The following is a 13,121-nucleotide window of genomic DNA, read 5'->3' as shown; positions in this document are numbered from 1 at the left end:
ACAGTCAATTCAGATTTCTTAAATATGTTTTTTTTCAAAACAGTTTACATTGAGAAAAACATGCAGCGCGTGTTAAGCACTAATCCACGGAGGCGCATTTGATTCAAATGTGTTAGTTCAAGTATGCAATTTTAGTTCGATTTACGAATTAAAAAAAAAAAAAAAATTCACTCCAGCTGTGCGTGTAAGTAGTTGAGCGACAATGGCGGCATTGTTTAAGCGTTTTGGAGTATTACTCCCCTTCCCACATGCACTGTGAAAGCAACATAAGCACATTCTCTCCCAAAAGCATCTGCTTTCTACATACGACACCTGCCGTCGCTCGCAGGTCACTTCCGGGATGAACAGCCCATCATCCCTCGCAGGTCACTTTCGGGATGAACTGCCCATCATGCAGAGCTCAAGCCATGCACTGAAGCAAAGGCAGCTCCACAGCAGCCGCCACCCACAGGAATACTTTACCCACATTTACCCCCTGCAGATCACTGTTTGGCTCAGGAGGTGGGACAACGGCATCATTGGTGTTGATGATAGGAACGATGTTCATCCGCAGTAACTCATGCAATGTTCCGTTTAAATTCCGACGCTTCTGCTCGTCATGAAAATCCAGGTTGGTGACCAAAATCTGAAAAGAAATAACATTTGCGGTTAAATTCTGGCAGCCGACGTAGGGTGGAGTCATGAAAGGGGGACTACGGCAATCAACTTAACAGGAAGTGCACTTGCTAGGGATAGCTTTGTTTTGTGTAATCACAGTTTTGAATCATCAAAGTATCACAGAGGGTTACAGAGCCTGCTGCAAAGTGAAACATGTAACATGCCAACTACAGGTTTGTATCTTATGCAGACAGCTCAGTAGATTGCCAATGAAATCCGCATGTTACTTGCAGTTCACAATTTACAATGTTTCTTAAACAGCACTGTGAGCTATGAAACGGCATCCAGGAAGTGCATGCTAAGATTTAGAACCTTTTATTGCTTTTTTTCCCCTCAACCTTTTATTGCTCTAGGGTAGCTAAAAATGGTTTCTTTGGGTCACAATGAAACTTCGTAGTCCCTAGAACCCCAGTCGCTGTATTATGCTTTAAAACCCAACTTTGTTTCACCAGACCATGCACCACTTGTAATGCATAATACCTTCTTGTATGGATCATGTCTGACTTTTTAAACTTAGTAATCCTCACTGCATTTTGCAACATTTTCTGTAAACTGATTTGCACAGTCGTGTAATGCATTCTCTCTGGATAATGTGTGTGATCCCTACATTGGGACGAGGCAGGACTCTTGGTGATACTCGTTAAGGGCGACCAGACACCTGTGAGGACTGTCAGTCCCTTGGAAAAGGGGCAACAAACTCTACAATCCACAGCGCCCTGGGGCTGCTGCACTGATTCTGGAGGAGGAGGTGGTGGACCACCCCCCTAAAAAAACATGTATAAAGCATATCTATTCGTTCCCGCAGGGCGGGCCAGGGGCAGGCCTGTCTGCGCCAGTCCGGGGCAGGGCTGGGTCACCCCTCTAACTGTTCCTTTTTTTGTCTCTTACGACCTTTGCCTGCTCATTTGGAGGTACGTGCCACTAGAAAACCATCTAACATTGTTGGCTGTTTTCCTACTTACTACCCACAATTACCTCCGGAATGCACACTCTACCTAATCATACTCAAAGATGTTCCTGTGTTACCAACACAGGATGGCCCTGAAAAATAAGTTGGTATTATAATTAAAAACTAGTTCTGGTTGGACAGGGGACTTAGCTCAGAAAGTAGTGCGTGTGAGGAGGGTTGCGTGGCTGGTCATTCATCCAAACGTCATGTTTTGGGACTGTGCAATAATATATTTTAACAAGCCCCCAAACTGAGTAACTATTGCAGCGACTCACTAGGATGACATTGGCAAAAAGTAAAATCAGGGCACTCCCGTTAGGGTATTTCTAGAGGCTCAATAAACCCCCTAGGTTGATGACCCCAGCATTATGTGCCTCCGAAGATCGAACCCATTCGGACCGTCCAATAGCTCGTAAGACACCTAGCTGCCATCACGTAATGCATCTGATATGATTTGCTCCTATCTCTTAACCTAAATGAACAGGATTGACAGAAGGTGCCCAAAAGGACAAAATACACTGTCCAAGGATGTGGTGCCAACAACATGAAGGGAGCAAGTTGGTAAATGCCAACAACATTGCAGATCATATGGTAATTCAATCTTGGAATGTTGCAGGAGTGAAAGATAAATTAGGGAATCTGGAATGGGTAAACATTATAAACTCCACACAACTAATCTGTTTACAGGAAACTTTGCTTACAGAAGGTTTTTATGCTGATGGTTAGGTCTCCATACTCACTCTAACCACCTCCTGGGGGTGTGCAGAGAAAAGAAATGCAACATCTTGTTAAGAAAATCAACACCAATTACGTGTACATATGGGTAGGGAATTTTAGTATTAGTAAATGCCAACACACAACTAGCGCAGTTTGTGGCTATATAGATCGCTGTGGGAGAGGACAGCTGCGCTTTCCCCATGATATGTATGGTAAGACCACAAATTAAGTTATGTACTGGTTAACTTTAGAATTGATTGAGCAGGATACGGAGGACAACAGAGCCTTGTTGCCAATGTTTCATGGTAATGGCCACTGCTCAACAACTGATCATATAATAAATTGAGTGAATGAATTGGATCTGTTTAAATCTATTAAGATAGAACCTACTACCCTTAGTGACCATTCGGTGCTAAAGCTCACCCTTAACATTATTAGCAATCAAAGGAAGGGTTGTAGATTAGCACCATCCACAAATTATGGGTAGTAATGGTGTTAGCCTGAAATGGGTAGGCATAAACAAAATCATGGTGTTAGAAACAGTAGTCGCGGAAAACCCTGAAGCCTTTATTGCCTACACTGAATGGGATGTGAACCATGACAGGCTATTAGAGGCTTTCCACAATATTACATCAGCCATTGCCGATAAATTAAGAGCCCCATTTAAAGATTCAAGCAAAATTAAAAAGACCTATAGGTGGTTTGATAACCATTGTACGAGAGCAAACCAAAATTTAAGAAAAGCCTTACAGACAACCCTGAGAAATGGTGAAAAGGTCAGAAAGTTGAGACAAATTTAGAAGTCAGAAACCGCTACAAGGAAAAAAAAAGAACTCCAAGAACGGGCGTGGGCTAGCTTGGAACAGGTAGCAGAAATCGGCAATTCCACTACATTTTGGGAAACAGTTAACTCCCCATTCCTTAAGGACAATCTCCTACCAAATGTGGAGGCGGAAATTTTGATTACACATTTTGGAGGAATCTTTAATCCAAATAATATAGATATATTCTCACCCCTGGATAATTTGCACCCATCAGTTTTACATCTCTAAACCCAATAAGTATTGAAGAAGTCACCCTAGCTATAGAAAAAAGTTCAAATGGAAAAGCCCAGGGCTCATATGGAGTCCCAATTGATACTTCTAAATCTCGAACATCCCTAAGGGTGCGAATACTAACCCAAGTCTGCAATGCAGCAGCAAAAGGACATTTCCCAGTAACATGGAGTGACAGCTTTATAGTACCCATATTAAAAAAGGGGAAGGGGCGATGCAAAGTGCCACCGCCCAATAGCTCAAATACATAAGCAAAAGTAATGGGCAGAGTAATACTAGACAGGTTAGAAACCTGGGTTTTAGAAAATCAAGTGATGACTGACTCACAATATGGATTTACAAAAGATATCAACATGGTGGAGCAGTGTATTAATCTAAATCTGATAATCAGCAAATACACTATGGCATGCCAATGGCATTTTCGTCTCTGCTTTGCAAACTTAAGCAGTGCGTTTGAGCTAGTGAACCATGCAAAACTATAACAGACAATAGTAGAGGTTGGAGCCCCAGCCTATATAGTCTGTCACCTCTCACAGCTATATGCATCCCTTACATCTAGTGTACGCTGGGTGAAAAATGGGGGAATGTATACCAAGATTGAGTAACAAGACGAATCAGGCAGGGCCACGTCTTTGCTCTGTTTTTATTTTCACTGTATACCAATGGGGTGGACGATCTTCTGCAGAGGGTAAAAGCGGATGCACCCAGAGTTGGCACATGCCCTCCCCAATCTTACTTTACGCAGATGAGGCAGGGTTGCTGTCTTGGATGGAAATTGGCCTTCAACACTTGATTGACAGCTCTGTGGCCTATATGGAGGGTAAAGATCTAAAACTTAACCTCACAAAAATTCTTACCATGGTCCTTGGAAGGGGAGAAAAAGGGGAAAAATCGTTTTATGTAGCAGAGCCGAATACTCTTTTTGTTAATAGAATGCCTGTTATACAATTGATTCAAGAAGCATTGAAAGATAATCATGTTGAGAATCCAGCAGCATGTGTGATACATTACAGCCATTATGACATTGTAGAATACAAACTAGCTCTTTTATGGGCTGCAGCATGACTTACAGCTCACTTCACGGAGATCACAGTATGAGCATCTTTACTTCTGTTCTTTCAGAATCTCCCGACTTCCCAACACACCAAAAGGCCATCCAAGCACCCCACACTTTCCCCCCATTTTTGGGGACACCCCCTACTTTCATACACCACCCGCTCCACCCTTTGGCAAGATCAGAATCCCAACCTGCAACATAAGGAGTGGGGAGTGGGGGGGATTGGGAGGGGGGTGGGCGGAACAGGTCTACCCCAGGAACGTGCAACATTCCTCTTGGTTACCGCAGCTGCCATGGTCGCCCATATCTTCTGATATGTCAGCCAGTGTTCCTCCCCTGAAATTAGCAGGATCAGCACTTGGCATCCAGGGGGAACAGGTCTTCCCAGAATCTGTGAAAGCTTGTCGGTCAGTTACTGCTCCTCAATATGTCGGAATAACCAGGCATTCCCAGAGGATATTAATAAAGGAGCCCTCTTATCCACACCCGTAGAGACACAGTGATGAAGTAGACCTACTTATCTTATGTAGTAGGGTCCTGGGATAGTAGGGTCTATGGAGGATTTGCAGCTGGATTGGTCTAAACCTTATGCAGATTGCCATTTCCCTCAGACTCTGTAGGGCCTCAGTCCAGTCGTCATTGTCAAGGTATCCTAGGTCCCTGGACCAGGCCTCCCTAAAGGACACTAATAGGTCTGGAGAATTGTTCAGTAGTTTCTTGTACATCAATGAGATAAACTTGTTGGATATGGGTTCTGAAAGGAGCCTCTCTTCTAGAGGAGTAACCTCCTGCAGCTGCTCACCTTCCAACATGTGGCATCTCAGTGCACAGGCAAGCTAGAGGTACACGTATCTTTTGGCATCTGCCAGTGTGAATTCCTGCTGGAGAACGTCAAACTGTAGGGAGGACTGCCCCCACCAGACATCCCCCAATCGTTCAATTCCGTTGAGCTCCCATTTCAAGAAACCCTCCAGACTGCCTTCCTCTTTCAGCAGATCATTATCCCAGAGAAGTGTCATATCAGTGAGCTTATTCTGCCAACCCAAGATGCCCGTGGCCTCCCTCCACACCCAAACCACTGTCCGAGTGTGAGTCAGCAGGACCCACTCCAAGTGCCAGCGGTACAATGCCGTCAAATAGCACCCTCTTACCCATCACAGATCTGCCTACTATGTATGCCGGCTCTTTGCGGTCACTGAAGAACCAAGCATTTACCAACACCAACTGTGAGGTCCAGTAATATTTAAGGGTGTTCAGGACTGCTAGGCCCGCATTCCCCCTCCGCCTCCCCCCCACCCCCCATCTCATGCTGGAGTTTGCATAGGACAATATGTGGAGTGTTTCCATTCCATAACAAAAGGTGAACTGCCTGTCTATTCACCGGAAAAACTCTGGCGAGATTCTGTAGTGTGTGTTCTGAAATAGTTACAGTAGGCGTGGGAGGGACATCATTTTATAGAATGACGCTTTACCCATCAGAGACAAGGGCAACGCTCTCCAATTATCTATGTTCCTATGTAGTCTCTCAATCTGTGGGAGCCGGTTCTCATTTAGTAAGTCTCACGAATTGCGGGTAACCTGTATCACCAAATACTTAAAAGCAGTCAGTTTCTTGCGGCACTACGCAGTGCAGAGGAACTCTCAGGGAGACACCCAACAATCAAAAGATTTAGACCAGTTTATACAACAGTCTGAGTGGTCCCCAAATACTTGAAATATTTGTAAAATTCTATCAGACAGGGTTGGTTGTGTGAGCTATAACAATATTATCCGTGTATAGGGCAATATGCTCTTCCCAATCTCTTCCAATACTCACTCCTTGTATCTTGGGATCTTTATGGACCAAGGCTGCCGGGGGCTCCAGTGCTAGTGTGAATATCATGGAAGACAGCCCTACCTCATCCCCTGTGCAAAGCAAAGATGCTGGAAACCACACTATTTACTTTTACCCGTGATAGTGGACATTGGTACAGGAGTCTCAGCCAGCTGCAAAATTTAGGGCCGAAGCCCCACCATGTAAACATAGATTTCCACTCTATGCTATTAAATATCATTTTGGCATCCAAAGCCATCAGGGTTGCTGCATTGCAATGGGAGAACCCAGTCACATGTAGCACGCCGAAGAGAAGTAGCAGATTGTGGCATAAAGCTCAGCTGATCAGGGTGTATCACTGATGTAATAACTGTACTTACTTTACGCTTAATAGTCTTTGTCAGGACTTTGGCTTCTATGTTTAGTAGGGAAATTAGTCTGTAGGAGCTGCAGTCGGTTGGCAGTTTACCTTCCTTAGGTATTACTACTATCGTAGCTAGTCTTTGGTTTTCTGGCAGGTAGCCTCTCTCCTTTGCTGCCTAGACCAAGTCTAGTATGTGTGCAGATAACTTGTCTGTCAATGTCTTATACAATTCAATAGGTAGGCCGTTAAGCCCCACCACCTTCCCTGATTAGAGGACTGGTATGGCCAATGCAATCTCGGACACCAACAGATCTTGATCCAGAGGCTCTCTCACTTCTCCAGTAAATGTCTGAAGGGGGATATCCCTTAGAAACTCTGCATAGTACCCAGCAGGGTAGAAAATAGAACAATTAAACATTTAGCTATCTGGGTATATTATTTACACAGGAAGGACAATGGGGACCGCACCTTAAAATTGTGAACCTCAAACTGATAAGAGCCTCTGATGCAGTCTTCGGATTTGCCCAAAAACTAGGTACAAAACACATCAGAGAAATCATGAAACTATACAAAAGCAAACGTCTACCAACTGCAACTTATAGGACATCAGTTTGGGGTATGCCTAATAGTAAAACACCACAGACACAGGAGAATTCCTTTCTATGTAGGCTTTTGGTAGTCCTGCATTCAACTCCCACTTATATTACCCATAAAGAACTGGACATACCTCACATTGAAGATTTTATCCACTTTAGCACAGTGACCAAATGGCTTAGCATTTTGAATAAGACTGGTACTATGTTTACTAGAGATATAATTAGGTACTGCCTAGAACTTGAACATTATAATAAAATCCCATAGTTGCGGTATGTGAACAACTTATTGCAGGAACTGGACTATGATATCAGTATTACGGGCATAATCAGTGTCCTGCAATATATAACAAAAGAACTAAAAATAACTAAAAACAGTCTATATGGGGAAAAAGGAAGGCTAACAGAAAATTGTGCGAAAGAGTGAAGCCGACTGTAGATAGATATTGCCTAGGACCCTTGTAACAGGGAATACAAGGTTACTTAACAAATGTAACAAATGGCCAGGAAAGATTTTACTATCAAGACTGGAATTAGGAGGCAGAAGTCACTTTTAGTCACCTAGAAGTACTACACTATGAGGAAAACTAAATCAAGACTTGGATTATTACCTTTGTGTATTTTTGCAAATAACATTGCTGCTGAGTGTTCTTATTTTACTATATTCTTATATTTTTTCCATTTGATCACAAGTGTTATAAACTACGTCTCCGATGTGCTCTTCGACATAATCCTTGCGTGAAAAGTGTGCATTGAATGTTTATCAAATTAACGACTGTCCCATATTATAGAGCTGCACGAAATGTTTAATCATGCTTTTTGTATTCTTGTTATATCTGCACTTTAGATAGATTACCCCAGGAAACTAAGTGTTTTAAACCATCAATGGGATGTAACTTCTATATGCAAACTTGTACCAAACATCTTTTTTAAATCATTTTATGTTGACCCAACATGAGATATTTGCTATTAATGGATTTGTTGTTCACTGTAATTCTTTCATGGATTCTTTTTATAATCCGAATAAAGATTGAATTGAAGTGTGCTATAAATGTAGTTAAATAAAAAATAAAATTAGTAATTGCCATTTAAATTGACATAAGACTAATTAATACACAGGTATGTTTAGCCTGCTTACAGGGTATGCATTTCCCTTGCATATATGGGTTGTGCAAAGTTAAAAACCTCCCTCACAATAACAGTTTCACATAAGCATTTGTGAAGTGCTAACAAGCTGAGTACCTTTCTTTCTCTCCATTTCATTGGCATCTAGGTTTTATACTTTAGATACCTCCCAGCAAGAATGAAACACCCCAAAAAAAAAAGGATGGCCAAAAACCCTTTAAGTGAGACCTTTTTATTAGGCTCAACTGGTGTGGAAAATAAGAACACCCTCCCCAAAATCATCTGCAAGTTGCTGATCTCAATGGAAAGCAGACAACGTGCGGCCCTCCAGAATGTTTCCAAGGACAAATTCAGCATATTTCACTGGGGCAGGCCCGGAACCGGTTCAGTAACAGCTGCACAGTCCAGTATCCAGCTAGATCTCCCTCACTTCCTACACAGCATTATCTACATTCAGACTTTACTCGGTCAGCCACTGAAACAATGAGCAGTACTCCCCTTAGTCTAATGGCCTAGATGAAAGGATGTGTTGCATCAGAAAGTTCTTTCAACAAGACAGACAGGCTTTTGGGGCCCAACTCTTCAAACTGTCAAGGTCTGCCATATAAGCATAGGATTAACCCCTTAAAGTTCCTTGTTCTTTAATACAAAAACAACATACTTGCCCTATGTTCCAAGCACATAACTAAAATCGAACATGGGTCATGAGAGAATAAACTGAAATGGATACAGTTTCCTCTTGGGATGCTGTGTCAGGATTTTGACCTGAACTATGCTTCAACAGATAATGTGAATGTTCAAAAACTACCTGCTTTTAAATTTTTGAGATCAATTTGATTGAGATTTTCTCACAGAAGGCTTGTGTTTATAAGGGTTCTATCTTTTGGCAATGTGATTGTGGAATTCTGCTTGAATCTTGTGGCGTTCCTTAGAAAGGCAGTCAACTTTAGCTATGCATTTCGAATAGTGTCCTTTTGTGGTCAGTTGGCTCTTTTGTAGGTTCTGTTATATGACGTCACATCCTTGCATCAATTGAAACCCACTTGGAAAACTTCATTTGTCAAGATCAGGGTGCATAGAAATGTTCTAAATGCTTAAATATGGATAAGTCAGACAAAGACAAATTATAGCACACAGATGTTAGAGTACATCCTTCTGTAAAAACATGGCTAATTATCACACAAGGGAGCCAGAGATATGTCACTGGGGCTCTTTATTGTGTTCCTAGTGGTGTTTTGGTACTCCAGTGTAGCCCGAAGACCCGAGCCTAACATATAATCTATCCAGTGAACCAAAAACTGTTATATATGGGATAAAGTACCCATTGCTGTACATTATAAGGATACTGCAAGTAGCCAACCCGCTCTGTGACCTGATGGAGGAACGAGGATGCAGGCTTATTTCATGTATAGGTAATGGAACTCTAAGATGACGTCCAATATCCTTATAATGTATGGCAGAAGGTAATTTATTTCTCATTATGGTCACATCATCACACTTGCTACAAAGTGCTTAAGCCATTGGATTGTTGCTCTTTCGTATGAAAAAGATGGTATGTTTGCAGAAAGGAAGAATAAAAGTAGAACCTGCAAAATGAACACCAAGACAGTAATTTGATACAAAACTATATTATCAGTTTGTTAGTCAGCTTACTAAAATCTGTACCTCGGAATGTGAAGAAACATGCAGAGATTCTCTTTCCAACAATGATGTATAGCATGCATAAATAAACACCTTGCCATAAATAGTTATTTATGGCAAATAACTATTTATGGCAAGAAAAACATATCAGAAAAAAAGAGAAAGCCAATTCAACTTTTTGTTTTTTAAACGGATTCTGTAATCATGCTCTTTGAGATGGCTTTCAGCTTGGCTGCTGGCTCTGGTAGCAGGTATATTAATGTCACAACTCAACTGTAGAAAGGCATTATAGTTTAACTGCTGTCTTTTTTACAAGTGACTATAGACATCATAACTTGAGTGTAATAAGGAAAGAGGCTCTTTTATACAGGGATTGCACATTTTCATCTATTCTAATCAAATAAGTGTCAGTACAGCATAATTTTCTTGCTAGCAGTATGTGTCAGGCAAATCTTTCAGTCTACTAGGTATATCTTGGAAAAAACATTGCCTGTGGTTTAAGTCTAATGACAATGTCAAATAGTAAACAGGTTTTCTATCAGAGGAGTTTAATGCTCCCACGTCGGCACAACAGGACAATGGGAATAATCTGGATGAACAAGTTGCTTTCGATAACACTTTTTCTGGTAAAGACTAACTAACCACTGATTCCTCAGCTTTTGAATTTTCCCCAGGTGTCAGATTGGATACAGAAAATCTTAAGCATTACCACTGCATGCTGACAGGTGGTGCCACACGGCTCCACACTGAAGTTCCTTCGCTCTGGAAGTGACCCCTGTTGCCTTATGTAGGCACCAAGTATGCGCTCTAACATCAGTTGCTTTCTGAACTCTGCGCCCTCAGACGTGGAATCCAATCTCAAGATTGGTAGAGACCAGTGTGCAGATCTCTAATTGAGACCTTTTTAAATGAGAAGTTTATAGAATGGGGAGGATGGGAGGGATAGTTAGGAATCTGTGTTTAGAGTATCCACCAGAAAGGTTACCGAAATAAGTAACTTGTGCCTCTCATGGATACTTCTAACTGCAGACTCTTCACCTCTTCAATAGATAACACAGCAGTACCTCCCGGGAGGCGGGTCTGTGAACTGTTTCAAATCAAAAGTCCTAGAGGACCAAGCAGGCTAAGTGCCCTTCTTGACAGACCTGGCTGCCCAAACTGTGGTGCTTCATAAATGTCTGGAGTGTTGCCCAAGTAGCCACCTGTCAGATGTCCAAGACAGGGACTTCTCGCCCCAGTGCAGTAGTAGCAGGAATGAGCCTGCAAGCCTTCCAGACACTGATTTTTTTATCCACTGGATAGCAGACCTTAATACACAGTATTACCCAGCGCGAGATGGTCCTTTTCTGCACAGCCTTGGCTTTCTTTGCTCAAGTGAAATCAATAAAGAGCTGATCGCCTACTCTGTGTTCCCTGGTATGAGGGGGGAGGAGAGGTGTAATCTCTCCTCCTCCATAGAAAGGTGAGGGCGAGCAAAAAACCCCGGGAGAAGGGAAAGTAATCGTTTGCCTAAAGTGAAAAAGACTCACCTTTGGTAAAAAGGAGCCACGCATCCTGAGAACCAGGTTGCTGGGGTAGAAATCGGGATAAGGATGTTGCAAAGCGAGGGCCTGTAGCTCCGTCACCCTCCATGCCGATGCTACGGAAACTAGAAAGGCTGTATTGTGTGTTAGCAAACTAAGTGGACAGCTGTGCATCAGTCTGAAGGTACAACACACATGAGTAAAATCAGAACTAAATTCCCACTAGCACATGATAAAAGGAGAAGGGGGCAACATAAGCTGTAAACCCTTAATAAAGCTCATCATGACTGGTGACTTAAAGGGATGGTCTGACAAAAGTAAAAAGGCAGAAAGAGCCGACAGGTACCTTTAACAGTGCCCAAAGCAAAGCCTTCCTGGGCTAGGGACAACACAAACAAGATCTCAGACAGTTTATAATGTAGTGGGTCAACCTGCTTGGTAACGCACCAGGTTACAAATTTGTCTCAACAGGAGGCGTATACCGATTTTGTCAAGAGACACCTGGCCCCCAAAATAATGGAGGGAGGTTGAAAGCGCTCAACTGTCGCTGCTCAATCTCTAAGCAGTGGAGGGTGAGCAGGTTCGGGTGTAGGACCCTGCTCTGCTGCTGTACCAGGAAGTCCTCCGGAAGGGGCAGTCTGAGTGGAAGACAGATGCTCATGCCTAGGAATTCAGGATGCCATACTCTCTGTGGCCAGTCTAGAGCCAATAGGATTACTTAGGCCCAGTTGGTCCTGATCTTTTTCACAACTCTTGGAAGAAGATATATCGTGGGACTGCGTAAGTGACACACTTTGTAAACTCAAACGGACAGAAGTGCTGACATTGCACATTCTAGGCAGATGGAGACAAGGTTCTACCCATTTGCGGAAGAGACCTAGCACCATCTCCTGGTGTAACAGCCATTCGTGATCCGCAAGGAGTCAATGGCTGAGTTAGTCTGCACTGGGGTTCAAAGATCCTACCTGGTGCTACACCACCAAGAAAACATCCAGAGGCGCAGAGTTTCCTGATACAGGGTCCAACACTCCACCCCATCCAGACCTGCTTGTTGCAGTACTACATGGCAGAGGTTGTCCGTCAACACCTGCACCAACTTCCCCTCAATGGATTGTAGGAACTGCTTGTAGCACTAATGTGCGTCGAAGCCTCTGCAGGACACCACTGGCCTATGATATCACCTTTCCCAGGTAAGTGCCCCAACCCAGAAGCAATGCATCCATCACCACTGTCAGCTTTGGGCTGGTTAGGAGGAAAGGGTCTGCCAGTGATCCAAACACGGTGCAACAGCCATCACTGCAGATCTTTGCAGTCTCCTCTTAAATCTGGAACTGACCTGAGAGATTCCCCTGATGCTGTGCCCACTGAAACTTCAGATCCCACTGCAGATTCAACATATGTGATTTGGTGTGCTTGACCAGCAGGATTCAGAAAGGTATCCATCCTAGCAGCCTCAGAGTAATCAACATTGAAAGGCAAGACAGAGGCTGAAATATCGGGATCATAACCAGAGTGTCATGGACTTTATGCTCCGGGGAATAGGCACAACATAACCACTTCCAGAATGGCTCAGATAAAAGGGAGCATCAGAAGGAATCTGGTGTCACTTCAGCATGTTTAGAAGTGA

At 43.0% G+C, this 13,121-nt stretch overlaps 1 protein-coding gene across 2 annotated transcripts in view; it reads right to left on the bottom strand.

Annotated features, from left to right (window-relative positions):
* The window catches only part of ALDH18A1 (aldehyde dehydrogenase 18 family member A1), a 284,510-nt gene that overhangs the window by 192,602 nt on the left and 78,787 nt on the right, over positions 1 to 13,121 (bottom strand). Inside the window, exon 6 of one of the 2 annotated variants that reach the window (XM_069239691.1) lies at positions 467 to 625. In XM_069239691.1, coding sequence (XP_069095792.1) covers positions 467 to 625 — 159 coding nt within the window. The remainder of the gene's footprint in view (positions 1 to 466; positions 626 to 13,121) is intronic. The other variant, XM_069239692.1, reaches the window with a different exon arrangement.

The sequence above is a fragment of the Pleurodeles waltl genome, chromosome 6 (genome assembly GCF_031143425.1).
Source record: "Pleurodeles waltl isolate 20211129_DDA chromosome 6, aPleWal1.hap1.20221129, whole genome shotgun sequence".
In the NCBI taxonomy this organism is placed as follows: Eukaryota; Metazoa; Chordata; class Amphibia; order Caudata; family Salamandridae; genus Pleurodeles; species Pleurodeles waltl.
Note: the sequence above shows the minus strand (reverse complement) of the source record. Positions and strands in the feature narration are given on the sequence as shown.